Here is a 27774-nt window from a genome sequence, read left to right as displayed (position 1 = left end):
ACTTAAAGTTTTTTCTCCTTAAAATATTATGGATAATAATAAGATTCATAGTAGTATCCAATCTGACACGATTTAACTGCTGATCCATTTCAAATTTTGTTTTTAAGATCAATTTTTCTTTATTAAAATAAATAATTCTTAAATTACTGAATGGAATTTAAGCTAAAATTAAATAAATAATTCTTAAATTAATATCATGAATGGAATTTAAGCTAAAATTATTATTAATAAATAATATTAACCTCGTAAACAAAATTTTTATTAATCAACTAAAAAAAACATAAATGTTTTTATGGGTGCGGCATCGCAATTTAAATGGACTCTTACAGGTGGGCCTTTAATTTTAAAGAATGGCATTTAAACCCCAACGATCTATGTTTTGCATCCAAATGTCTATCTTCTGAGGAGAAAACCAGAATTCTTAAATTCCAATATATACGGGATGTGAAAGCAGCTTTGTCTGGACGTTTACTGCTTCATCTTATGTTATGTAGACTCAAACAGTTCATAAAAACCAAAACGGATGACATAAATATTGAATTTACACGCTCAAACCATGGGAAGCCTATTCTTGATATTAAACTTGATAAGCCTGGAACCGGTGATATTAACAATTTATATATGACTGCATTGCATAATTATTCATTCAACATATCTCATCAAGGAAGTTATAGTGTTCTAGCAAGTTCCCCCATTTATAATGTTGGCATTGATATTATGTCAATCGATAATTTTGTTGTTAATGATCCTCTTAATGAAAAAAAAGATAATTCAAATATTGTAATTAAAAAAGATATCAAAAATTTTTTTAACACGATGAGAAATGTATTTACTGATAATGAATGGAAATATATAAAAAGTGCAGCTAAAGATTCAACAAAGATAGAAAGGTTTTTATGCAATTGGTGCCTCAAGGAAAGTTTTGTAAAGGCTAAAGGAAATGGTATATCATCAAAATTATTAAGATCTATTGAATTTTCAAACATAAATTATGATTTAATCTCAGGAGACAATTATTTAAAATCAGGGCCCAAATTAGCTCTAAATAATGTTGTAGATAATGATTGGAGATTTCAATGTCAAAAATTAGATTTACATATTATTGCTATAGCATTTTCAAAACATGTGGATAATGATTGCAAAAATGATATTTTTGATTTAATAGAAAAGGAACCAATGGATTTTACTTATTTAACATTTGAAGATATTAAACAATTGACTGAACAGCTGATATATAATCACGATATTGATGTAAATTTTGCAGATTCCATTATGCAAAAATTATGATTCTGAATATAATTTATTTTTTTGAGTATATATTACATTTTTCAGATAGGAAATAATAAAAACAAGACATCTCTAAAGGAAATTATGATTTATATGAAAATTACAAACATAAGGTGCAATTAATTTTATAATTTTTATCTAGAATTGGAAGTTGAATCTATTTTCTTCTGATGGTGATTCTTGATTAAAGTTATTGCCAAATATTCCACATACTGAATTATTTCCAGATTCTGTAATCATAAAATTAAAATCACTTTTGATTATATCATCTTTGTCCTTTGATTTAATTTCTCCTGCCATAATATTATCAATATCAAAATTTCTAACATTCTTTTTGTCCTCAGTATTTTTATTGAACAAATTTGAAAACACATCATTCCCTTCATTTTTATCCAAGGAAGATTCATTTATTTCCATTTTCCCCGCAATGTTAAAATGCACATCTGAAATATTGTTAGGATGGTAATTAAGATTGATCCTCTCATTTTGTAACGTTTTTATAATGTTGATGGTATTATCATTGATTTGATCATTTTCATGATTATCATTTGCTAATTTTTCATTAACTAATAAAAAAATATATTAAATTAACATTGAATTTATATTTTTTTATTTACCCTACACCCTTCCTTATTTATGTGAAATTTTATATTTATATTTTTACTCCTGAGTTTTAAGTTTTAAAATAATAATTAATATATGACAAAAATGTATTTTTTAGTTTTGGAATCATTGTTAAATCACAAATTTTTCATTTAGATAAAAATTGACATTAACAAAAAATGCCTCATTTTGACTTACAAAAATCTTGTCTTGTTTTTAGTTTAAACGTTTTTTCGCTTTCTACCTCTACACCTGGATTATAGATTACCTGGTCAGTTGCATCATCATTCTCAAACATAAAACGTGATTTAAAACAGCTGTTATATGAGGATTGAGAATCAAAAAATTTCTTTTTGTTCTCAGCATGTTTTTCACTTTATGAAATAAATAGCTCTAATTTAAGATTAAAAATATTTACCTATCAAACACACTAATTTTGGATTTTTGAGACAATGTTGATTCTTGACACCATTATAGAGGGAAAAAAAATAATTATTAAATATTTGAGAAAATATAAGGATAAGTTCTCACTTTCAGCTTCAAAATTTATGTTTAATAGATTTTTTTCTCCCAAAAATTTGTTTTCATCTACACTAGAGATTAGATTCAAATTGTTCTTCATAAATTCAGGCCTTGCCATTTTGTTATCATACAATCCATATCTATCATCACACCCTGTCAATGTATGAGTTGATATCAACACTCTGTTTTCTTCTGTATATAGTTCTTGCCCTGGATTTAAATCATTGTTTATTGGTGTCATTTCACGGGCACTATTATCCTCGGAGTTATTTGTTATTACATCTTTATACGGGAAATTCTTCGGAGTTTTGTCCAGATTATTATTAAATCCTATTAAAAATTTCGATTCTAAAGTCAATTTATTTGTCATTACATCTTTATGGGTATCAACACGTTCATTATCACCTATATTTCTTTCACCTTCGCTTACCACTTGAAAATTGCGTTCGTTGATTTGAGTAATATTATCGTAAATGCTACAATTTGATTCTCCTTTATGTGATTCTGATTGGCTCTGACTTGGCTGAGGTGCCACTATGGCAGTGGCAATGCCTTTTTTCACTCCTTTCAAATTAATCGCTGTTAAGTCTTTGCTACCAGAATTTAAAGAGCACACGGATACGTTACTCGATGAAAGCGAATTTTCTTTATCACCAAGTGAAACGGCTCCATTATGTAACAAGTATCTATCATGTCCATGCCTATCAGCTGTATTATCATTCGTTTTGTAGGTATTAAAGGGATCGTTTAAACAAATATTATGGTCAAATGACATGATTTTCTCGAAATCCGCGTTAAAATTCGACAAATATTTGTTGACCTTTTGGCAATCATTTTTCGATTGGGAATTTTTTTTTTCACTCATACCGTGATTAATATCATTATTATACAAATTCTACAAAATATTAGAATATGAATGTTATATTGTAATAATAAATTAGTTAATAAAATGAGACCTCATTATCTGTAAAAATGGCTTCTTTAATTAATCCAATATCATCTATACATTTGTTCGCCTTTTCCCCATAATCATTTTTACCAGCGTCGACTGTTTTATTATTTGTCTTTATAATCTTCATTAATTTGAAAATTTTAATTGGGTTAAAAAAATTTAAAAAAATAAATCATATGTTGTTTGCTAGGTAAAAAATAAATAAATATTCAATTAATTTTTTAATTTTATCAAAATTCAATTTAAAAAAAATATTTTTCAACAATTTGGAATCATTTGAATCAAAATTATTAAAAATAGAAATATTTATTATAATATAAATTAGAAAGAAATATGATTTTTTTAATAATTAAAGGGTAACGCCAAACGCTTTAAATAAAATAGGCCACCTTATTATCAGCTATTGTGCTATGTGCGGGGTCGTTTCTCAATCCATTCTTTGCTACATAATATTCGGCGAATTTTATTATAATTTCATATTTTCTAAATTTTTTAGCTAAACAAATATGAATTTACAGATAAACAAAACGAATTATAAAACTTTTTCCAATATTTGGGGTATAATGCTCTAATATTGTAGAATTGTCAGAACTATTATCATATAATGATTAAATAGTATATTTATATAAAAAAATATATTGTACCTTGATATTGATTTCTTTATATTCTTTTCACAATCAAATTTATCAAATATCGTTTTATATTTCTTAATTATACATAAATATTCGTTATTCTTTTTGATATCTAAAGATAATTATAATTTATTACATTGTGTATTTTTTAGACATTATTAAAGGCATATATTGATATCAAATATATTTCAGTAATAAAAAATATCAATTCCATTACTGTAATTAATGCATTCCTCTAATTTGCTTTTAAGATGAGATTGATCCCTCAAGGTATTAATCGATAGTTTAAGGTGATCTAGTTGATTTTTATATTCTTTTATTAATTCTTCAGTTTTGGCAATCACATTCTGTGAATAGTCTATAGACATCTAAGGATAAATATTCTTTATTAAATTAGAGTGTCATACCTACTTTAATTTCGTCAATTTTTAAATTTTCCTCTCTTAGTTTTGTTTTCATTGCCTCGATTCTATTCCTTTTGGCAGAAACATTACTCAACAACTTGCTATTTTCTATGTTTGCACGATGTATTATATCTTGAAAATCTTCCATAATTGTAAAAAATTTATTAAAATATTTCTCGCTATATCTAACTTTGTAACAATAACAGACGATATAAATAATCATAACTAAAAAGCAGACGAATTAATTATTGTAACGATATAATCTTTGGATAAATTGAGCATCTCTCAGAATTTCTTCTACCAGGAGTGCAAAAATTGGTTAGGTAAGAATCAAAAGAAATTGTTAAGGAAATAACAAATAGAAAGGAATAATTACTTTTTTTATAGTCCAATATCTCTGAAGATAGAATAAATAATTTAAGCAAACGATTTTTTTTAATGATATTCGTTTTTGACCCAGGTATATTTAAAAAATTAAAATAACGGTCCTGTTTTTATTGCTAATTATTAGAGATCAAAAATCTTAGTCAAATCTTCAATAAAATCTTTGTAAGATCTTATTTAATTTGAAATAAGAATGAGCCACTCAGATCGCGAATTTCTTCCCTCCTCCCCATAATACATGAAGCGGTCTTAGTAAGAAATATTCCCATTACAAGGTTAGGAGGGAATACTCCTGGACCGCTCCAAAAGGAGGAACGCTCTTCAAAATAAACACAATTTCCGTATCCTCTCGCACAGACCGAACAGAGAGAGGTAGAGGGAAAAAGTGCTTACGCAAATTTCGCGCTAAGGAAAAAACGCCACGATGGTCATCATCGTGACTGCGTGTCGACTTTACATTTAGGCGATATTTCGCACGTATCACACTACAGAAATGATCCTGTTGAAGTATGATCTTAATCTTTACATTTACCAATTCGGATTATATATGGCAAATCTTTTTATTCTCAATTATGGTCTTTTGTGATGTAAGAAAAGATTTTAAATATCAAGTATATGCTTTATAAACTTCCGCATTTTTTAAACTATGTTAAATAGCTAGTGCTACCTTTAAAATTAAAAATCAAGAGGATTAATATAAATATTTAATAATAAAGTCTACAAAAATAATAGACAAAATATTTAACGCCATCTATAGGCATTTAATGTATTTTATATTTTATTATAAAAAAAATTTTATATTATTTTTTTTAGAGTCAAATTGGTTGAAAGGTAAATTATTTTTAATAATATATTTGAGTATGAGTTTATTTAAATGTTTGTAATTCCCTGGTTGTAGTTTTCTTATACCCAATAAATGTTTGGGCATTATTTCTTTAGTTTGGTAAATTAATTCCGGGTGTGATATTTTTTTTAAATATGATTTTTAAGGTTGGCTAAAAAATATTAAAAATAGAATTTAGAAATATTATATATTTGTAGCCGGAAACTGTAGATTTTATCACAGTGTACACATTTACTCCAAGATATATTAGGTGTTTTGGAACATATTTTTTATATTATTATTAGATATGAGGTATTATCTATTGAAGGTAAAAGAGCTTTGACTCAATGTCTTGATCCATAAGATCCGCTTATAATTTATAATTATGTTTTAGTAATGCTGTACAAAAATGAAACGCGTTACAGTTACTCGTTTTACGTATGAAAAAAGGAACTCGTTATCGTTACTCGTTACCTTTTTAAAAACAGAACAAGCGCTACGGACTATTCAAAAAAGTTACGGGTTACTCGTTACTTAATAAATTAAATATTATATACAAAAAAAAATATTTATTTTTTTCCTACTATATATAATATAAATAAAACTATAAATATAAAATTTCATGTATATATATATATTATAATTATAGATAAAATTGTACAAAAATAATATATTACATCTTTTTATAACAATTTTTTATTTATTTTTAGCAACAATTGACTTTCAAAATTGTGATCAGACAAACAAAAGCGCTTAATGCTCAACAGCTTTCGCCATGCTAAACACACATTCAATAGGCGGAGAGGATGGGAGAGTTGTATAATATTTAATAAATAAAAATTTTAGTTCGGGGAATTTATTATAAATATATAAAGAATTATATTATTTTGAAAAAAGCTTAATAGATCATCTTCACAAGGAACCTTCATTCATTTCCTCATCATATTAATCTTTAACAGAAAATCTTCTGGTATGTGTGATAAAGTAATTTTCTTTATCAAGTCCTTTTCTCAAACTGGAAATAAGTTCTTGCATTCTTCCTTTGATGACTAATTTTATTCAGGGCCAATCCAATTTAAATAGCGGGTGAATTATTCTGGATATTATATATTTATCTTTATAGATGTGTTTTAATCTATTTTGAAAATAAAAAAATAATCAAAATATAAATTGTAAGCAATATTTGAACTATATATCTTTTATCTATGCCTTCCAGGATTGAATTAATAGGTGGTTTACAAAACTTGAAATTATTTAAAGCCATTTTTTAAGTTTTAATATTATAATAGTTATCGTGGGAGTTAGATATCCCAAATTCATTTTTCCTTCGCTCTCTAAAAATAAAATAGCCATAGCAATCGTAAAATTATATATATATATATATATCATATTTCTTAATTAACACTAACTGAGACTTTTCAATATCTGATATCTCTGTAATTCAGATTTATTGCAAGATTCGTCAAATTTTTGACAATTCTCCTTAACAAGACTATTAATTTGAGTTATAAGAAGAGTTTAATCTTGTTATAACCGGTTTAATCAGATATCTTTCCACGTTTTCCTTAAAAATGGCTGCACAGTTTGAAGATTGCCCATGTTAATTTCACAATAGCTTACACTTAGAAAATGTAATTTTTGAAATGGTTGTAAAATGGACATCGTTACCTGCCTTTTCAATGTCAACACTTGCAATGAGATTTAAAGTGCGTGCTGAACAGGAATGATGTTTAGGTAAGTCTACAATACTATCATTAGTATTTTGATTTTCAAATAGAACTAATATAATGGCAGAGGAACTATTTCAGCATCCTATTCCTCTCTTTGTTCATATACTCTAATAAATTTTCAAATAAATATAAATATATTATAATTTTTTTACTTAAAAGCTTTTATATAATTTCTAGCATTGTCGGTAATGCATTTGGTCACTTTATTTTGTATCCTATATGTGGTAAAAATTTCAAAAATTATTTTTGCTAGATAATCAAATGTGTGTTTTTTTAGCCTTTTACAAGCTAGAGGCTTAAACCCTCTCATGAGTGTCTGGGTGGTAGCCAGTGTACCGTCATCCCTAAGAACCATTTTAAAAGACAATATTATCAATCTTATTGGCATAATATTCTTAAAATAAATTATAAAATATAATTGAATATTAATTTGATTAACATTCATAGAAAATTAACAACGAGATTTTAAAATAAAAATGTAGGAATGGTGGTTGATAAGAATTAAAAACTTGTATAAATTATTTTTAATAAAGCTTGATTTTAAAAATGCTTTTAATTTTTTATCCTTAAAAGCATTTTTGAACATTTTTTATGAAAAATACCCTGTTTATGCAAGATTTATTGAACAGTCTTATGGCTGTAGAACCCCTCTCAAATTCGGGGAATATACTATTCCATCTGACGAAGGTATTCAACAAGGAGACCCTTTGGGCCCTCTGATCTTTAGTTTCGGTATACATAACCTAGTTCATTGTCTAAAATCCTTTTTTAATTTAGATTTAAACATATGGTATCTAGATGATGGTACCATTTACGGACCTTCTAAAAATATTCTTGCAGCGTTAGAATATACAGAGAAGAATTCTCTAAACATAGGCCTTACTCTAAATAAAGCTAAATCTGAAATATGCTTTTTAAATTCAAATACTCTTAAAGTCCAAGGGTTTAAAATTATTAAAAAAAGTGAAATTAATCGTCTAAGTTCACCTTTAAGCAGTTTTTCCAACTGTGAGGGGTTCGTGGAAAAATTTTTCGAAGACTTATTAGGACTTAAAACTATTTTAAACGAAATTCCTTCACACCAGAGCTTTTTTCTTTTAAAAAAATATTTATTTTTACCAAAGATTTTACATATTTTTAGATCTTCTTCCTTTTTTTCAAATAATGAAATTATTAATCGTCTTCATGAATTTTTTAGAAGTTTATTAGAAAATATTTTAAATATTAAATTGGAAGATTTTAATTGGGGTTTTTCACAATTACCCTCGAAAATGGGTGGTTTAGATTTATATCCTTTAAATCTTATATCTCTTTCCTCATTTTTGGCATCGCGTTTGATGAATAACGCCATGATATCTTCTTTTATCTCTACTAAAGATAACCTTTTAAACTCAGCCTTGACAGCCTGGGTATCTTTAGCTCCACCTGAAGCTGTCTTACCCACAATAACACACCAATCTATTTTCGAACCTTTAATTAAAATTTTTTTTAAATAATCTCATCAAACCCCCCTTTGGAGTATATTCAACTATTACAGAATGCTAACTGTACTAGTGGTTATGAATGGTTGGAAGCATTACCAAGTCGTAACCTAGGTAACCTCTTATCAGATGAACAATTAAGAGTTGTCATAGGCCATCGACTTGGATGTAACATTGTTCAACTACATACATGCATCAAATGTAAAATATTAGTTGACTCCAAAGGGAGACATGGTCAAAATTGTATTTATAGTCAAGGCAGGCATGCAAGGCTTGCAGCAATTAATTTAGCTATTAGCCGCTCTCTTACCAGGGCTCGAATACCAAACATCCTGGAGCCTATAAATTTATCATAAGATGATGGCTAAAGACCAGATGGCTTAACTTCCGTGCCTTGGTCTTTAGGGAAATCCTTAATTTGGGACTTCACATGCGTATCTTCTTTCCCAAAAAATTTAAATTCTAATCCGGTTGATATAGCTGAGAAAAAAAAACAATGAAATATTTCAAATTCACAAATTAGATTTTTACACCGATCGTTATCTCTTCCCTTGGACATATGCCAAGCGGAACTTTAAAGTTCTTAAAAAATATAGGGGATAAGACAAGATCCCTTACAGCAGAACCAAAAGAATTCTATTTTTTAAAACAAAACCTACAAATCACTATTTTAGATGTGGATATTGGATATTGCGTTGGAAAAATTTTTGTTCAATTATAGAAACACGCCTAATGATACAACAAAGATGATACCTAGCAAATTGATGTTTTCAAGAACAATGAGGACTAAACGGGATTTAATCAAACCAATGGAAGAAAAAGAAAATATATTTAAGAGGAAAATATCGGACAATAGAGACATAGATGTTGGAGAAAAAATTTGGTATAAAACGTTTAAAGAAAATATTTGGGACAAATGAAGGTGATACAAAAAGAAGGAAACTTGACGTACAGAATAGACAATGGACATCATATTATCAGGAGACATTTGGATCAAATAAAAAAGAGAGCATCAATAGATAATACTGAAAAAATTTTTAGAGGGGGAAGAAGTGAACAAGTTCAAGTTCAAAATTCGAAAATTCAAAAGCGAGAATATGACCTACGACATAGAAAATGATTGTTATGAATAAATAAAATTTTGTAAGAAATATATATATATAAAATTTTGAAAGAGAAATGGGATGATCAAACAGCAAATCAACAAGCAATGTTCAACTAACGATGTTTCACGACGTTCGATAACAAACAATCTAAAGATATACGAACAAATGACTAATGGAGCAATTGAGAAACGAATGACTGGAAGTGAAGATAAGAAACTGAGGAATGAAGACATAAAAAAGGGGGGGGGGAAATGTTAATATATAATTTGAATATTTTTTACTTTGTAACTTATGACCTTTTGTAAAAATCTTTTCTTTTTTTTTGATAACCTATAATTTGAATATTTTTTACTTTGACCTTTTGTAAAAATCTTTTCTTTTTTTAAGGACCTTTTAAATTATATAAATGTTAATATGTAAATAACAGAGTTGTTAAAAGATACTTTTTAAATATATCTAGATACAGATGAAACGTCTAAAATAATATCTAGATTATTTAATCAAAAATCTATCTAGATACAGATACCACATTTTTATATCTAGATACAGAATCTAGATCCTTTAACAACTCTGGTAAATAATATTAAAATAATAATATATATAGTATAGCTGTAAAAATTGTAAAGTTTTTCAGTGGTAATTTTTATAAAATTAAAAATAAATTAAATAAAGATATTAAAGAATATTTTTTGGTTTCTCTTTACCAGCCTTCCGTGAAAATATTATGGTGGCAGTGGATTAGCAACTTCGGTCGGATTATATATGGCAGATCTATTTATTCTCGATTATGGTCATTTGTTATATATGTGTAGATATTAAATGTCGGATTTATGCTTCAATAATATACGTACTTTTTTAAATTATATTAAATAACTAGGTTCTACCTGTAAAATAACAAATTGTGAGGTTTAGTATAATATTTAGTATTAAATTTATAAAAATAATATAAATAATATTTAACGCCATCTATATTTATATAACATATTTCATATTATAAAAAAAAATATCCAATTTTATTCTAATTGATTTATAATTTTAATATTTAAATTTTTTTTTATCTGATTTATAAAAAATAATTTAAAAAAAATATCAAACCATTAAATATCTCACCCGAACAGAACTTACAAAAAAAGGATTGTTTATATTTTACTCATGCATGGAGATAATTAATAATCATATTTTGACCTTATCATTATTTTTAGATATTTTTGTATATTGCTTTAAAAGTCCCAACCAAATTAGCGTATAGACTCGATCTTAATCATAAAATTTATTCTTGCTCCATATAGATAGTATAATAATAATAATAATAAATCTATTGTAATTTTTAGCAAACTGAGATTAAAGAAGAAAAAAAACGAATATTCATGAATGAGCAGCTATTATATATATATCACATTTATAATTATGTTATAAAAATGAAATCAAAATTTTTATACTATTTTTTTTATCCCTAATCATCGTTCCTCTTTCTTTCTTCCCTTTCTCGTTCCTTTAACATTCCAGAATTTCCCCAAAGTTCCGTTCTACCCAATGATCCCTTTAAGATTAAAACAAGATACGTTTTCATCCTTTCTAAAATAATTCTTAAATTGATGGATAGTCTTTTGAGATACAATTATATAAAATCTTGTATTCAATATTTATTTTAAAATATATAATTGATATTAATTGACTAAAGAGCCAAAAAGCGATGACATTTTTTTTTATAACCATTTTTCAAATTCCAAAGAAATATATTTCATCTTTCGATTATCAAGCTTTATAAAGCTATTATATCACGCATTTTACAGAAGGTTTTTCGATAGAACCATATTTCGATTTCCGGTCTAAACCGCCAAAACATTCATTATTGCTCCCAATATGAATACCAATCTGGGAATCAAAATGGGAATATGGATGATATTTCCTCCATTTTTTTAGGGATTTTTTTAAAAAAAATTCGATTTAAATACTTGTATTAATATTAATTTCAAATTTACTCTAAATATTCCTAGGCGATATAAACGAGATTATCAATTTTTAGCTATTTTTATTTTATCGATTTAGAACCTATCCCCATATTACAACTGTTTATTTGTAAATAGAGGCTTAAATTTTTTATTTTTTAATTCTTATTCATATTAAATAATTATTTTTTAAAAAATAGGTAATTTGACGTTCTAAAGCTTATCATAATTGATGATATTAATTGATTATAATTAGTTTCAAGAGTTTATATATATAAGTTTAATTTGTAACCTAATATATAGTCAAAATATTACTAAATTTTAAAATAAAGCTATCCGAAGGTAAGTATTTTTGGGATATATTTCCGAAACTTCGATGGTGGAAACAGTGGTAATACTAGTTTATTAATAAACTAGAAGAAGTGCATTTTTAAAAAATTTTTCCATCATCAAATTAATAATTTTCTTTAAAATAAGCAAAAAAAAATTTATTTAAAAATTTTGTAGGGTTATCATCCAATGTTTTTTAGTGGGCCTTATCTGTTCTGCTTCCCACATTGATGCTACTAGTTAGGAATGACCACTAAAGTACCCCCCCCCCTCTCCCACAAATTTTCACTTCATATGGTTAACAGGCCACTTAATAAATTAAATTTAAAAAAGAAAATGTTTATAAAACATTTTTAAAAAATATTTAAAAAATCGCTTGCTACGTTTTTTTGGTTTGTTTTAAGTATTTGGTAATGTTATTTTTCGCATTTTTTTCTCGTTGTTTTTTTTTTCGTTTCTTAGTGCACACAAATTGAGCGTTTACGTTTTGGCGTAATTTTTTAATATAAAAACGTAACGCGTCCGTGTTTAAATTGAGGTTGCCTTTTCATTAATATCGTCGATTCAAAATTTTAGATAAGTTGTTTTTGGAAATTAATTATCGTCTGCCTTCTTTATTTCTATAATTTCTAAATATTCCTTTTTAAGATTATAAGTAAGTTATTTATATTACATTTTTATATAATATAACAAAATGAAGAATAAAAAAAGTGTTGAAAAAGCAAACTTGTTTGCGTTTTATTAAATGGCTGCTAAAGCCAAACGGTAATCTTACCAATTTGCCCGAGGTCATTTGAAATGCATTATTTGCGCTTGCAACTCAGCCTTTGAAACGCTCAATTTGTGAGCACTATTAGGCTATTTAATAACAAATCGACCTAGTACACGGCCTTAAAACTGTTGCAAGGAATTCAAAAAATTAAATATTCTAATTTATATTTATATTTTGATGTTAAAATGAGTTGAATGACTAATTATATTTATCATCATAATAAATAAAATAATATTAATATTTAAATTAATATTTTTGTTTTGTTTGTTTTAAGTCAATGATAGTTTTTTTTTTCCAAAAATTTAATTGATTTTAAAAAGGTTTTTAATATTATTCATTTCATTTTTTTTTGCAAAGGTGTCAAATTAATAATAAATATATTTTTTTTATCGTATAAAATATAAAGAATATGAATTTTATATGCCTTGTTCAATTATCAATCCTTTTGTTATCACTATTTTGCCTTACCATGAATTATAACGCTTTCCGGTTTGCCAATATTGGTATATCTTTCAACCACACGGTTTTCGCTTATAATATTAACTCATTAACACGGATTTTAGCGGCTCCATTCACGACCGGATTTACGGTTTCAAATAGTTACGGTAAAAAATGTATTATATAGATCTCAAAACGAATATTCGAATTATTCGATATCGGAATGCAAATAGTGATACATTCGTATTCGATCAATAATTCGGATATTTTTTTTAAAAATATTTATTTTACTTTAATGCACTTTTTATCAAAACAAAGACAAAACTTCGGGTTTAAAAGTAAGATTGTAACGTTAGTTATATTTTATCTTGAAATGGTAGATTATGCATTAAATTTCAAAGTTTTAGATAGTTTTCATATAAATGCGTCAATAACAATAATTTAATCATTATATCTTGTTTACATTTCAAAAATTTAACAAAATAAACAATATTAGATGAAGAAAAAACCAAAGTTTGAAAGCCGCTTCAAATTAAAATTATTTAAAATATTTTTCTAGAGGTAGTGTTATTAAACAGCTGACTAACTTTGTATTTTATCCAGAAAAAATATTACTCAAACCTTAAAATTTTGACCATAGATAGCATAAAGGTTTGAACTAACGAAATTTTCAGGCTTAGGCACAATATTTTTTCTGGCGAAAATATTGAATTAGCCCTTTTTAAAAATAGCTTCAAATCGAACCCTTAAATTAAATATTTTGTTATTTTTATGAATAAAAATTTTTTTTTTAATTTTAATTATTAATATTCATAAATTTTGGGCAGAAAAATAAAACTTCCTTTAAGATTTTCTTTTCTTCCAAACTCTGGAATTGACGCTGTTATAACTGTAAAAAAAAGAAGGGAAAATTATTGATATCGATACATATAAAACTCTTTAGAAATATCTAAATCTAATAAGTATAATTAGAAAATAGCTAAAAAAAATCTACGGATTTGGCTACAGACGCGTGCAAGAAAATCCCAAGAAACAGTTGACTTATTTACGATTTCCTTGTTGAGGGATATTTTCAGAAAAGCTAAGGTGATAAGGACTGTTTTATTAGCTAGATCCAGATAATGGGATAAAATGGCGAAAAATATAGCAATTTACACACACACAACGGTTGTTAAACGGCTCGTTTTGAGCCGATTTTTTAAAACGGCTAACTCAATATTTTAGTCAGAAATAAATTGTCCAAGCCTCGAGATTTCGTTAATATATGTCCAGACCTTTGTTCCTTCTGTAAGCAAAATCTTCGGGCTTGAGTAGTATTCCTCTGGATAAAATATTGAGTTAGCCGTTTTTAAAAATCGGCTTAAAAGCCGTTTAACAACACTACACACAACTACAATAAATAAGCCACCATTTTTTTTATCTTTTTTTTAAAAATAATTAGATATTACTCGTTTCAAATAACTAGAAAGTCGAATCGTAAAATAGGATATTCCTTTTCTTTTTAAAACAAATCAAATTATTGCTAAGGGTGCATTTTGGCAAACATCTTATTTAAATAAAAAAAAGGATGGATGGTATTAAGTGTAAAATAAAATGGATGATATTAGGTAAAATAATTCATGATATGGGCTACCCGGGTTTAGCCTCGGTGTAACTGGCGCAAAATATTTTATTTCGTAATTTTTTTTTTGTTAATCTTAGAATAATGTATAGTCTTTACGAGTCAATTTGTACAAAAAAAAATTTTATTACCCGACCAAATACCAATTTGTACGGGGCGGAAAAAACGTTATATAAATGTTAACGGGCCGGGTTTCGGCGGATAGTGAACTTAAATCTTTTTTAATGAAATTGGATGTTTAAATTTATTTTATATATTTTAGATAACGAGACTTTAATAATACCCCAATGCGTTTTGACTAAAGATACAAAAGATACTTCTTTTATAACACGAGGTATATATATATATATATATATATAATATATATATATATATATATATATATTATTTTTAACAAATAATAAATAAAGACTTTTCACTGACGTTATTAGGGACATAGTTTAGTAAATGGATAAATGTTGATCAATCTACAGACGCGTAACCGAGAAAATCCGTTAACATTAAGGCGTTTTAATTTATATTAGTTTCTTTCAAATTTGAGCTGTATTTTTATGAAGTTTTCGGCTACAAATTGGGTTAAGCTACTTTTTAAAGGCGCTAAAAAATCGGCTTAAGCGGTTAAAAATTTAGTACAACACTCAAGAGAAATCGACTGAGCAGTGATGGCGGAGTTAATTTATTCACGCTTTCTACAAAATTAAGCAATATTTTGCAAAAAGAAAACTGAGGTTGAGGGATGATAGCTTCCAGCTAAGAACTAGGTTTATGGATCAATTACCCAATTATATTCAAGGCCACCCAAAAGAAGCATGCCTCTGCTGCATAATATAGTAAAGAAAGCGCGAAAATAGCCCATAGTTCTCCATAAATAGCGATATATTTCCTTGATTTTACTATTTCTCATTTCTATCGAAAACTATATCCTACTATTTTTTCGCACTTTTTTTATTAATAAATACACCATAATGGGGGAAAAAAATTAGCGACATTATTGGATTTTTTTCTTAAAATATAATTTTGCATATGTATAAGCCTATAAACATAAGAAAGTAGTTATCTTTAAAATTTGATGGCTATTATAATTTTATTTTGAGCATATCATGGGCCTAATTATTTGGAAGCCAAAAAAAAAGTTATATGATAGTACTGATTATTTGAAAGAAGGAAGTTATAAATTATCAAAATATAATAAAAGGTTATTCGAAATATAATAAAGGTCTCCTCATTATAACTCCTTTTTTTTATGGAATACGGTGCTACGTTTGCTATATACTAATCAATTGCAATCATTTCCATGAGAATATGATATATTTATTATTAGTAATGTGTAAATGGCTGGTTTTACTTGACCACGACCCTGGTTTTTGGTCGAAAAAATGAACCAGAAATAACCCAACCAAATGGATCGATTTGGTCGACCAAATCCGTATACCCGAGCACCGACCCAACCTAAATTGGTGCTTTGGTCTATCGACCAGATCGATTTGGTTGGTTGGGTTAGTTCTGGTTCATTTATTCGACCAAAAATCATGCTAAGACCCAATCAAGCACGGCCCGGCTAGGGTTTTTAGGCCCGACCCTGATTTTTTAAAAAATATTATATTTGTTTTTAATTTTTATAGCTAATAATGACGATTTAAAATATTTGGTTTTGAAATATAAGGCCCGGCCCGGATATTTTTTTAAAAAAATATTTAAGCCCGGGTATATTTAAAAAATTAAAATACGGCACGGCCTGTGTACCCGTGCCGGGCCTGAAGATCTCTGAATTACATAAAAAGGAACGAAAATTAAACTATTCAATATGAATGAAACTGATATCAGTATATGATGATATATCAAATCTAGAAAATTGCTCTTTCAAATTTAAGCCATTTAACCAAAAAAGAAAAGAGGCTTTCATTTACAGAACACCTAGCATTAAAATAAACCCCTTTAAATTTTAGTTTCTTATAAATACCGGATTATTTATCTAAGTTTTCACGAATATAATAACAATAATAATCAGACCCAAATGACGCATTATTAACGTTCATAACAATTGGCGACACTGGAGGGGAAGATTTTCATCCTTACACATCTCATATAGGTAGGAATACCGCTAAAACCTTGGGACTATTTGCCAATCAGAACCACCCGGCTTTTGTTTTTCTATTAGGCGATAACTTTTATCCCAAAGGCGTAATAAATGATACAGATTCTAGGTTCAATGTAAATTGTAGTATATTACCATACTTTTATATAAATTTGTTGTAAATGAATTTAAAAAAAGACACAATAATTGCATAACCCCTCATTCACAATTTGCGCGAATTAGCGATTAAGTATACAAAATATGCTGTATTTTTGTATCCCTAACTGTGAAGGAAGGGTAATATAGTCAAAGAATAGTGAATTGAATATACAATGTCAAAAGAGCATATTCGAATCTTAAAATCAAATGCCTACATTTTTAATTTTTTTGTTTGTTTTATAATACATTTGATTTTGCCGAAATTGTATTTCAAAACACGTTATAAATTTCATACAATTTTATCATAAAATATGGGGTTAATTTCAAATAATAATATATATGGGAAAAAAATTAAAATTTGATTAGAATTTTTTTTGGGGGGGGGGGCATTGTTATCTGAAATTCATAATGGTAAGTTAGGGTACTACTTACCATACTAATAACACGTGTTTAAAATACAATTCCGACAAGGTTCAAGTCTTTAAAAAAAATAAAAAATTAATGTTGCGCTATGATTGATTGAAACTTTAGTGATTCCAGTCTGAATTCCAGTACATACATCCCACGCCTAGCGACATTAAATACAATCGAAAATTAAAAGAATTATTTATTTTTTCAATTTTATATATCGCGTTTTTAAAATATTTAATGGTTCGACTTTAATCAGACTTCGTTCGAAAATTTGTATAATTATCCGGGCTTAGACATACCCTGGTATGCGATAGCGGGCGCGCACGACCATTATGGTAATATTACAGCGCAAATGTCTTACAGATCTTCTAAATGGTGATTAAAATCAATTTCGTTTTAAAAAAAATAATATTGTTATTTATTTATATCATATTTTAAGGAACTTTCCTTACCTATATTATTCAAACATTTACAATATATCGGGGAAATGTCCAACCCAAGGAGCAGATAATGCTAATGTAATTATGCAAATGGTGATGATTGATACCCAAGTTTTATGCCCAACCGCGAAACATGTCAAAAAAAGTTTCGAGAAATTGAAATACATTAATTCCAATAATAAAATCCTTCACTGGAAATGGCTGGAAAACACCCTATCTAAATCAAAGTATAAATTAAAACTTTATAAACATATTAAAAAGACAGATTTTAATAGATATCTTAAAATATACAGAAAATAAATGATTAAATTATTAATAATTAGAGCAGATTTATTGATAGTTGTTGGACATCAACCCATATACTCCATTGCGAAACATGGTCCCATTCCCTGTTTGGTCAAAAATCTTAGACAGCTGTTTTACAAATATAACGTATCATTATACCTTAGCGGCCATAATCATGTCATGGAAGTTTAAAAACGTATTTTAATATTTGGTCATTCCTATAAATAGATTATTTAATATGGTAGCAGTATTATTATAAAAATAAGTCAATCAAAATAATTATTAAATTGCATTGTATAACTAAATAAGAAACTTTGAAAATACATTCAGCACAACAAATGCTCAGTTATCTTTATAAATATACTCCTATAAGGTTATATTTTTTTTATGACTTAGGCCTAATTTATAGTAAACGCGTTATGTTACAGCGGATTTTTCGTAGCGTTAATGATGAAACATTGAGCGTTAATATATTTAATAACGCGAACAATGGAACGTTATAACTTTATGATATAATTTGAAAAACATGTCACGATGGGTAGCGAATTCGATTTAAATTTTATATAAAATAATTATCTCTTTAGCTTTATCTTAAATTAGTTTTTAAAGACTGGATCGCAACGCTTGAAGATAACGCCTTTACTATAGTAGTAGCGTTAATTACAAAAACTAATTCAACATCCATATGATTTATTACATAAAAGTATTTAATGTGTTAAAGCATTTAATCGACAGAGAAGAATCCTCCGGCAAAACAATGAACTATGGGGTTTTCGGATCCGGGTCCAAATTAAACGTTAATCGCAAAACAAACAGAACCTCTAGCCCATTGTGCCTCAGTAAATTTTACGATGAATCCAAAGGTGGCTTTGGCATATTGGATGTTCACTGCAACAAATCACTAACAGTCTATTACGAAAATGAAGAGGGGTACCTAGTACATCACTTTATACTCAGTCCAAGGATTGTTTTTTAAAATAAATATTATTATCATTCATTATAATAAAAAATTGTCTAACTAATTGTATTTATAAATGTGTCTAGATGTAGTAGTTTGTTTTATATAAGTTAAGTAATATTCTTTCTATTTTGCCAAGTATATTTGACATGAATTATTTTTTAGGTGTAATAATAATGTAAACCTCATCTGGTTAGTTAAAAACGGCAAATAACGTAACACTGATCCGGTTGGTTTAATAGCATAATTGCTAAATTCTAAAACCAGGATTTCACAAGCTGTACAAAATCAAAAAATTTTGAACTTTTGCAAATCAAAATAAAATGCTTTTTTTGGGAAAATGCATTAAGCAGGATTTTTGATAAAATTTTCCCCAAAATTCCAAATCTTTTTATAAATTTATCTTGTGATTTTTATCCATAAAAAAATCTTAATTTTGTTTGATCTTCAAAGAATTTTGCCCAAACCGCGAAGAGGCGAACATTTTTGTTAAAACATACAATTTAATTAAAAAAATCTTAAAGATATTTCCAATATTAAAAAAGGCTATGCTAATTTTTTTTATTAAATGACAAAGTTATTGTAACAATAAATTTGTTTTTTTTCTAACATTTATTAATAATAAAATACATGTATAGATATAATTGGATTTAAATTTTTTTAAAATAATTTATAGAAATAATAATGTAGATATTTTATCAATATAATTACAATTAATATATAAGACTAGTATAAGTATTTCTAAGTCTAGTTTATCACAATATCCATTGGTTTGGTAAAATTATTATTTATTATATCACTAACATAATAATTCTTAATATATAATATAATTGGGTATAATATTAATATATACAAAAAAAGATTATAATTATAAGATTCTGTGTCCCGAATTAGGTTCGGTTTACCCTCCTTAAGTAAATAAGCTAGTCAAAAAAATTTGACTACATAACATATATTGTCCGTGTTTAAGCATATCTGAATGTAGGATTTTTAATTATCCTTTTATATATGGGGTCATAAATCCTTCGGCAAAAGTAAATGTTTGACTTATTCTTGTAAAGAGTTTGAAATGATGGGATTTTCCTAGTGGATGAACAGGTAATCATAATACGAGAGGTTGGCAAACGTGGCTCGGCTTTAAATTTTATTTTGGCTTGCAATCTGTTTTTTTTAAAAATAATCAATATATTATATTTATTTATATTAATTTTAAAAAAAGAATTATTGGCATAAAATTGTAATAAAATATATTTTAATATAGTTGATTAAAAAAAATAATTTTTTATTATCAATTTGCTTTTCTATTATAAAATGTAGTTATTTTAGGCAATAACTATAAATATAATAAATATATGTGCTACATATTCCGCTATATTTCATAATTTTAAATTATAAAGGAGGAGCGAGTATAACAATATGCTAAAAATTGAGTTTATTTATTTCTAAGATTATTCGACTCTAAATAAATATTTTTAAAAAATTGTAAAGAGAGTTTGTTAAGAAATTTTATCGTTCGTGTCATTTAAAATTTATTTATGTAAATTTTGGTAAATAGTAAAGACACATCGCGTAGTAAAAGGCCATATCCCCGGGTTTTTTTAGGGTTAATTTTAAAAAAAACTTAAATCACACATAGCCTTGATTTAAACAGGAATCATATTCCAGTGAGTATAGACTTATACATCTACCTCATCGAATTATTTTTAAAATTTATATGAAAAATCGATATATATATAAATTTAAGTGTAAATAATAAGTTCAAGGTAAAAAAAAAATTGCCACATATTTCACAGTATAAGCACTCTAATGTTAGAATAACGATTTCGGCCATGAATAATTTAGGTTTTAAAGATTTTGCTAAAAAACAAGCTAAAATTTTCTAAATCCTCGATGGGCATTTAGATACAATTTACAATCGCTAAATAAAAAGGATATATGCATTTATATTATTATATATGTAAGAAAGAAAAGGTTTCAAACATCATCTATAATTCATTGGAATTCGGGATTTCTTAATTTTATATCATTTACTAAGGAAGATTTCTAAATGTGAAAATTTGATTTAAAACGGAAATGTATTCCAGCAAGTGTAGGATATACCTACCCAATAAATTTCTGATAATTTTCGCCATAAGACTTTTGTGTAGTGTTAAAAAGCCCGATTTGGGGTCGATTTGAAAAAATGGCCCCATTAAGATTATAACCAAAATAACATTCTAAAGATTTTGCTCATAGCAGGCAAAAATGCTTGGCCATCTATTTTCAAAATCTCGATGTTTACATAATATTATTTCAGCGAAAATCATCTACTTCAAAAAGTTCTAATCAAAATTTGTGCGAGTTTCACACAATGGATGCTCTATATATGTTGGAATACATTTCAGGTCAAAAAATCGGAGGAAATAACAAAAATAAAGTCATAAAACCTACAATAGGCGTCGTAGGTAAATACGAACCCCTTATCCTCGATACAACCCACACTCAGGGTATCTATGTGTTTGGAGGCGAAAAGTTCTTTGGGGGACCCATTTTTTATGAACGGAAAATTCTGTTCGCATTTTTGATTGGTCGTAATGGCGAAAAATTTATTTCTAGAAGATTTAATTCCAATATGGTCACCGCGATTCCGAGCGTACATAAAACTTGTATCGATCTCGCTTATCACGGACGAAGCGTCGGAATCCGCGTTGTAAGTCTCCGCTATTTCCACGTGTTCTTTTTGGTAGTACCACATTATTGTCATTTTCATGTCACCTTATTTATTTATTATTTTTTGGTAAGATAATAAAATATTCTTTTATCCGGGGTTCTTTCATTCAATTGTTTCGAGGTTCGGGGTGTACCGGTCCAAAGTTCGGACAAAATGATTACCGGGTCGGATAATTTGTACGAAATTATTTACGGACCGACCGGATATAAAAATTTAGGTTCTGAACAGAAAAAATCGATAAAAATTCACGGACAGACCCGTGTCGATTTCTAATATAAAATACAAATAATTTTTATGATTACACAAGTAAAAAAATAAAATTAAAATAACCATTGTGATTCCAAAAGGCCATAATTTTACCGACGCATGTCACTTGACGTTTGTCAGCCTTACCTTTAAAAGAACGATCCGATATTTCCGATCGGATGAGAACGTCGTCCTTAATTCGTAAAATGTCGCCTCCTTTGGCGTGTTTTATGGCTGGGTAACACAATCTCACATGAGGAATGGAAGAATTCTTTATAAAAATATAATTTTAAAGATAAGAATTAAAAATGAAAATAACTTTTTATGCAATGTATAGTAGTTATCTAGATATAAAATATAAATGTGTATCACCCAAATTTGCCCTGAATTTTCATATAATTTGTGCCTATTTATTAGTAATATTATAATGAAATGAATAAATTTATAAAGGATTTACTAAAATACATCAGGATATAATTTCAAAAGATTTCATATACAATAGTAGAAAGTAATTTCGTTACTTATTATATCCAAAAAAGTAGCTAGTAACGGCATTCCAGTTGAAAACAAGTAATGAATTAAGGTAACGCGTTACTTTTGGTGACATTGCCACATTACGTTCAGGATTGCCATGTAAAAATTAATCGATTGTGGTAGATTTTTGTTAAAAAAAATTTTGTGGCCTTCACCCACAAACCCCCTTTTACCCTGCCAATCCAATGCTGAAAAATACTAATTACTAATTTATTTCATTCATTTTTATTAAAAAGGTTTTTAGTGCTGATTGTTTAATCAATATATCATTTCACAAATTAGCTAAATATAGTATGGCCGTAATTATATAAATCCCAGTAGTTTTATCAGTTATCAAATAAAAAATACTACATTTGAGAATAGGAGGATCCAATAGAAAAGAGGAATTAAATTATCGTGATTTTAAAAATTTCTCTTTTTTACATGATATTTTTTATATCAAAAAGCATGATTTTTGAAGAAAAAAAAATTAGAATTGTGGGAGATTTTGTGGTATATTTGGGAAATTTTAATTTCGACTTTTGTAACAAAATGTGGTAGACCTTGGCAACCCCGATTATTTTATTCGCTATTCGCATTATACACTGCATTGTAAAATGAAATGAAATATATAAAACGAAGTTTTTAAAACAAAAATTATGTAATTTGTCACCTTAATTAGCGGGATATCATTAATTACACTTAGTGTCGTTAAATTACCTAATTTTGACCATCTTTATTGTTGTTTAGTCTTCTAACATTTAAGCATAACTAGAAGCGATTAGATAAAGGGAAGGTAAATACATTAACCTATTTTATAATCAATAAGGTCGAGACCCGATAATAAATATTTTATTTTCACAAAATACAACAGATTGCCCAGATTAATGATATTTCTTAGCTGAAATCTTGGCAAGAAGATACTTTACCATTTACTATCAGGTTAAAACGGCTGTAAAACTCTTATTAATGGTGATCTTGTCATGAAGCTTTGGATTTTAGACTTAAGGAACCGAAATCTAACAGATCACCTGCCAAGCTGTCTAATAGTTTGTGAATGACAGAAAAACATGTAGGATAGTTAATGGGGGAAGGGCATATTTATAAAAAATTCTTAAATTTATTTTTAAATTAGCAAAAACATATATAGAATATTTACTTATTTTAAAAAGTCGAAATATATTAGCAAATTTTCTCAAAATCATGGCAAATTATGCCTGATTGTGGATTCAAATTAACGAGAAAATACCATCATTTAAATATTAATTAATAAATTTTTTTAAATTATATTTACTAATTATTTACCTTTGTTAAAACGTATCCATAATAAGGGCCCCCTTCCCACTTCCATCCGTATTGGGGAGGTGCTCGATCAGAAGATGCGGTGTTTGCGGTGGTAAAGATGTCGCGAATATTGTCATTTTTATCCGGATACAATAAAGATTTAACGGGAATTTCTGGCGCCAGGGCTACCATAGATGATAATTGATGAAAACTTTTAACTTTATTCAAGTCGTTGGTAGGGCGGATGTTCTATTATATATAGGATTATATTTTTAAAATTCTTTAGAAAGGTAAATTATATTATTGACAAACAATTTAAAACTAATTTAATTTTGGCATGACCATGAGTGTTAATTATTATATTGTTATTATTTTTATTTTATTTATTTATTTTTTAAAAAATATATTTATATTAATATTTTCAAAAATTATATAAAAAAAAATATGTAATTTTAACAATGAAGCAGACTGATGAATCATTCATATGTGGACACGTGCAAACAAAAAAAATTTAGCACAAAAAAAATGGAAATTCAAAATCTAAAAATTAGCATAAACAAAAACATGAAAAATTAAAAAATTCTAATTAAGTAATTTCGGGGTTCGATCCCCAAAACGGGTTTTTAAAATATGCCCATAGCATAATGTATATCAATATAAATCAGCTGGAGACACTAGAAATCAAAATGGCGTGTTACCAGCTGAGCTGATTGATTTGTTAAACGCTTCAAATCATTCTAGGTATGTTATAGAAGTTTTAATAAATACCTTATGAGTATTTTTGTGGCCAACGGATGTTGCAGTGTTTAACTCTTTCTCGCCAATTAACAAAGATAGGTCCCGCCGTTTTTTAGCGCGTTTATAATTCGCAAAAGTAGTCGGCGGATAAGTCAAGCCAACATTTAATTTTTTTTTATGATTTGACGTCGGCAGGGAGGGTGTCTTGGTATCAAACAATCTCAAATTTTCAACTTTGCTTGCGATATTATTATCCTTTGAATGTAAAGTAGTAGGTAGCGATGCTGATCCATGATCAAGGCTCAGAGATGTTTTTTCTTTTAACAAAGAATGGTTGATCGCCTTCTTGGAGACTCCATTTTTCGCAGGAGAATGCCTTGGTTTGCATGGTGCTGCATCATATTCCATAATCGATAGCGAAACTTTGTCGCGATACTTTTGCAGAGAATTGAAATCGATTAATTTTTCGATATCCTTGATGACTTTCAAACGAAACGTAGTGTTATCATTAAAAATTTCGGCTACGTCATCTGTTCCAATCTTCTTTTTGTTATTCCTCTTAATCTTATTAACAGTTACCGCGCCAATCGTGTTCCGTCCTTTGGGCCCGTTTACTACGGAAATCTTGGATCTATCTTTACGCGATTTTTTGCGCCTTTTAGAGGCCTTCCCACTTTTAGACTTGTCATAATCATTTGTGCTTGCTTTACCCGTTAAATGTTTGACGCTATTCCCAGGGAAATTTTTTTTTTGAAATTTGATATGCAGGGGTGCTCTGATCAATTTATTATTTTTTGGTTCATAACTTAAAGGGGTTGTTATTACGTGATCGGGTGTTTCAGCCAAAAATGATGGCTGCCACGACAAAACAAAATTTTTCAGGATTTTTATCGCCAAATTTGCGAAATCTAAATGGGTGTTGTTTTTTAAAAAAAAAAAATTTATAACATAAACGAGGATTCATTAATAAAGTTCCATAAATCAATCGATTTAACCCTTTATTACAAAGCCGGTTGAAATTTGTCCCACCTAAAAAAGGACCTTTAATACACGGTGGGACATATTTAACCCGGCTTGACTTTTTTTACTTTATTTAATACACGACAGATGACATAAATTTATCCCATTTAAAAAATAATATTATTTATGTATATTTAAATATTTTCGCGAGCAAAAAGTTTCGTATTTTATCAATCATGCCTTTTTATTTTATTCTTTGCAAAATATTTTTTATAAAATTTTTGAATCTACTTTATAGCAAAATTCTGGTACATTTGATAAATAAATAAGTAAAATTTATATATTCTATATATTATCATAAATATCAATATTTTTAAAAATGATCATTTTTTGGCAGTTACAAAAAATGTATCCAGTCATTTTAAGTCCCTCTCTGCAATAATACTTATTTTACATTTATATTTTAAAAATTTTATGTTTTTATAAAATTTTTCAAAAAAATTTTCTTTTCTGATATATGTTCAAGTGATCGGATTCTTCTTTTGAAATATGCTCAAAGGAAGTCGAGGACAACCTATTTGAATTAAATTGGAGGGCAATTACAAAACCAATACCCCCACCAAGTTTTTTATCAGATTACGGCTCTGGTGATTATATAAGAGTCTCTATGTCGATTAAAAATTATCGAAAATCTACTAACTCATAAGATTCTTAGTGTATCATCATCCTTGCAAAGCAATCCAATATCGACTCATTCAAAAGTAGCTGATGATACAAGGAAAAAGGGATCGGATCATATTTCTGTAAAAATTCTTGCTAGTGATTCGGAATCCCTTAAGAAAATATATTAGGACATCCTGGGAATGTTCTATTTGTAAAGTTTCGCTATGTATTAACGCTAAAAGAAATTGTTTTTTTTTCTTTTCATAACAAAAAATAATTTATATAATACACAGTGGAAAAAATATGTCCTCTCCCATTTATAAATTATTTTGTAATTTTGGTATTTTATATTATAAAATTTCAATAAATATCAAAAAATAAAATTTTAAACAATCTCTGATTATTTTATTTGAGTTTTTATAGGTGAGCAATAAAGGGGTTTTTTAATGTTGAATGTAGCAATAAAGGGTCACTTTAAAAGAAAATTGGATTGCAGGGAAGAATGAATTGTTCCGGCTCTTTTATTAGTTGTAGGGGCCACTGGTCACAAACGCAGAAATCGAGAATATGGTTAATTGCGTCAAATGTAAATCATAATAACTGATGGCCCCTTGCTAAATTTGAGCCCAACAAATTCTTTGCATGTTTGCTGCTCCGCCAAACAACTATCTAATTATATTTTTGATTTGGAGTCATTTTTAATACTATATTTAAAAATATTTTTTTATATATATATAATAATAATAATTTCGGTAATTTAGGGTTCAGCATTAAATTTTCAGTATCGGTATTTAATTAGATTTACTAATAAATATATTTAATTGATTTGTTAGAATATATTATTTTTCTCCTTAAATTATATTACCATAAATTATTAAGTGCATTATTTAAATTAATTTATCGGTAAAATAAATTCATTTTCTATGAAATGTTTTATTTTTAAATTGAACAATTATCCATTAGCTTTTAATGGCCTTATATTATAAATAATAGTAATTAAATAATAAATAACAATAAACGCCACCTTGCGGATTTATATTTTATAAAACTATTAATTAATTATTCTAATTGCATTTAAAAATTTTGCCCATAAATTAAAAGAAAAATTATTCTTATGATTATCTTTAATTTAATTAGATTAAACTATATAAATAATATTATCAAGAATATTTTAACTTAGAAATAAATTAATTATTTAAATATTATATAGATTTATATAATATAAATGTATTCATATGTACGCATATCAAATTATGTATATAATGCTTTATCAGTTAAGCTCCAAAAAACTTCATGAAT

General features: G+C 27.3%; 4 protein-coding genes and 1 non-coding gene across 6 annotated transcripts; 2 read left to right on the top strand and 3 right to left on the bottom strand.

The window, feature by feature from the left end:
• Nucleotides 1-281: 281 nt before the first annotated feature.
• Nucleotides 282-3947, top strand: LOC135927813 (L-aminoadipate-semialdehyde dehydrogenase-phosphopantetheinyl transferase-like). Its single transcript, XM_065464007.1, has one exon. The coding sequence runs from the start codon at nucleotides 316-318 to the stop codon at nucleotides 1285-1287; it is 972 nt and encodes a 323-aa protein (XP_065320079.1). The 5' UTR covers nucleotides 282-315; the 3' UTR covers nucleotides 1288-3947.
• On the bottom strand, nucleotides 1426-8077 carry LOC135928539 (GATA zinc finger domain-containing protein 14-like). Its single transcript, XM_065464995.1, has 4 exons — nucleotides 7940-8077; nucleotides 3369-3485; nucleotides 2422-3307; nucleotides 1426-1853 (listed from the first exon to the last, which is right to left on the bottom strand). The coding sequence occupies exons 1-4, from the start codon at nucleotides 8075-8077 to the stop codon at nucleotides 1426-1428; spliced, it is 1569 nt and encodes a 522-aa protein (XP_065321067.1).
• Nucleotides 5203-5301, bottom strand: LOC135929220 (small nucleolar RNA U3). Its single transcript, XR_010572527.1, has one exon. It is a non-coding gene; the product is annotated as a small nucleolar RNA U3 (small nucleolar RNA).
• A 5254-nt stretch (nucleotides 8078-13331) lies between the features above and the next one.
• On the top strand, nucleotides 13332-19676 carry LOC135927843 (tartrate-resistant acid phosphatase type 5-like). Of its 2 annotated transcripts, XM_065464045.1 has the most exons (7): nucleotides 13332-13580; nucleotides 15297-15368; nucleotides 17043-17245; nucleotides 17935-18053; nucleotides 18118-18345; nucleotides 18442-18589; nucleotides 19125-19676. In XM_065464045.1, exons 1-7 carry the CDS (start codon nucleotides 13385-13387, stop codon nucleotides 19377-19379), a joined length of 1221 nt encoding a protein of 406 aa, XP_065320117.1. In that variant the 5' UTR covers nucleotides 13332-13384; the 3' UTR covers nucleotides 19380-19676. The 2 variants fall into 2 exon arrangements, with proteins under 2 accessions (XP_065320117.1, XP_065320118.1); XM_065464046.1 differs by lacking the exon at nucleotides 15297-15368 and having other exon boundaries at nucleotides 13333-13580.
• Nucleotides 19677-20081: 405 nt separating this feature from the next.
• On the bottom strand, nucleotides 20082-25816 carry LOC135928538 (uncharacterized). Its single transcript, XM_065464994.1, has 6 exons — nucleotides 25807-25816; nucleotides 24883-25760; nucleotides 24136-24363; nucleotides 22402-22588; nucleotides 21788-22115; nucleotides 20082-20522 (listed from the first exon to the last, which is right to left on the bottom strand). Exons 1-6 carry the CDS (start codon nucleotides 25814-25816, stop codon nucleotides 20327-20329), a joined length of 1827 nt encoding a protein of 608 aa, XP_065321066.1. The 3' UTR covers nucleotides 20082-20326.
• Between the last annotated feature and the right edge of the window lie 1958 nt (nucleotides 25817-27774).

The sequence above is a fragment of the Gordionus sp. m RMFG-2023 genome, chromosome 4 (assembly GCF_954871325.1).
Source record: "Gordionus sp. m RMFG-2023 chromosome 4, tfGorSpeb1-WG-v2, whole genome shotgun sequence".
In the NCBI taxonomy this organism is placed as follows: domain Eukaryota; kingdom Metazoa; phylum Nematomorpha; class Gordioida; order Chordodea; family Parachordodidae; genus Gordionus; species Gordionus sp. m RMFG-2023.
This window is presented reverse-complemented; position numbering and strand designations above follow the sequence as displayed.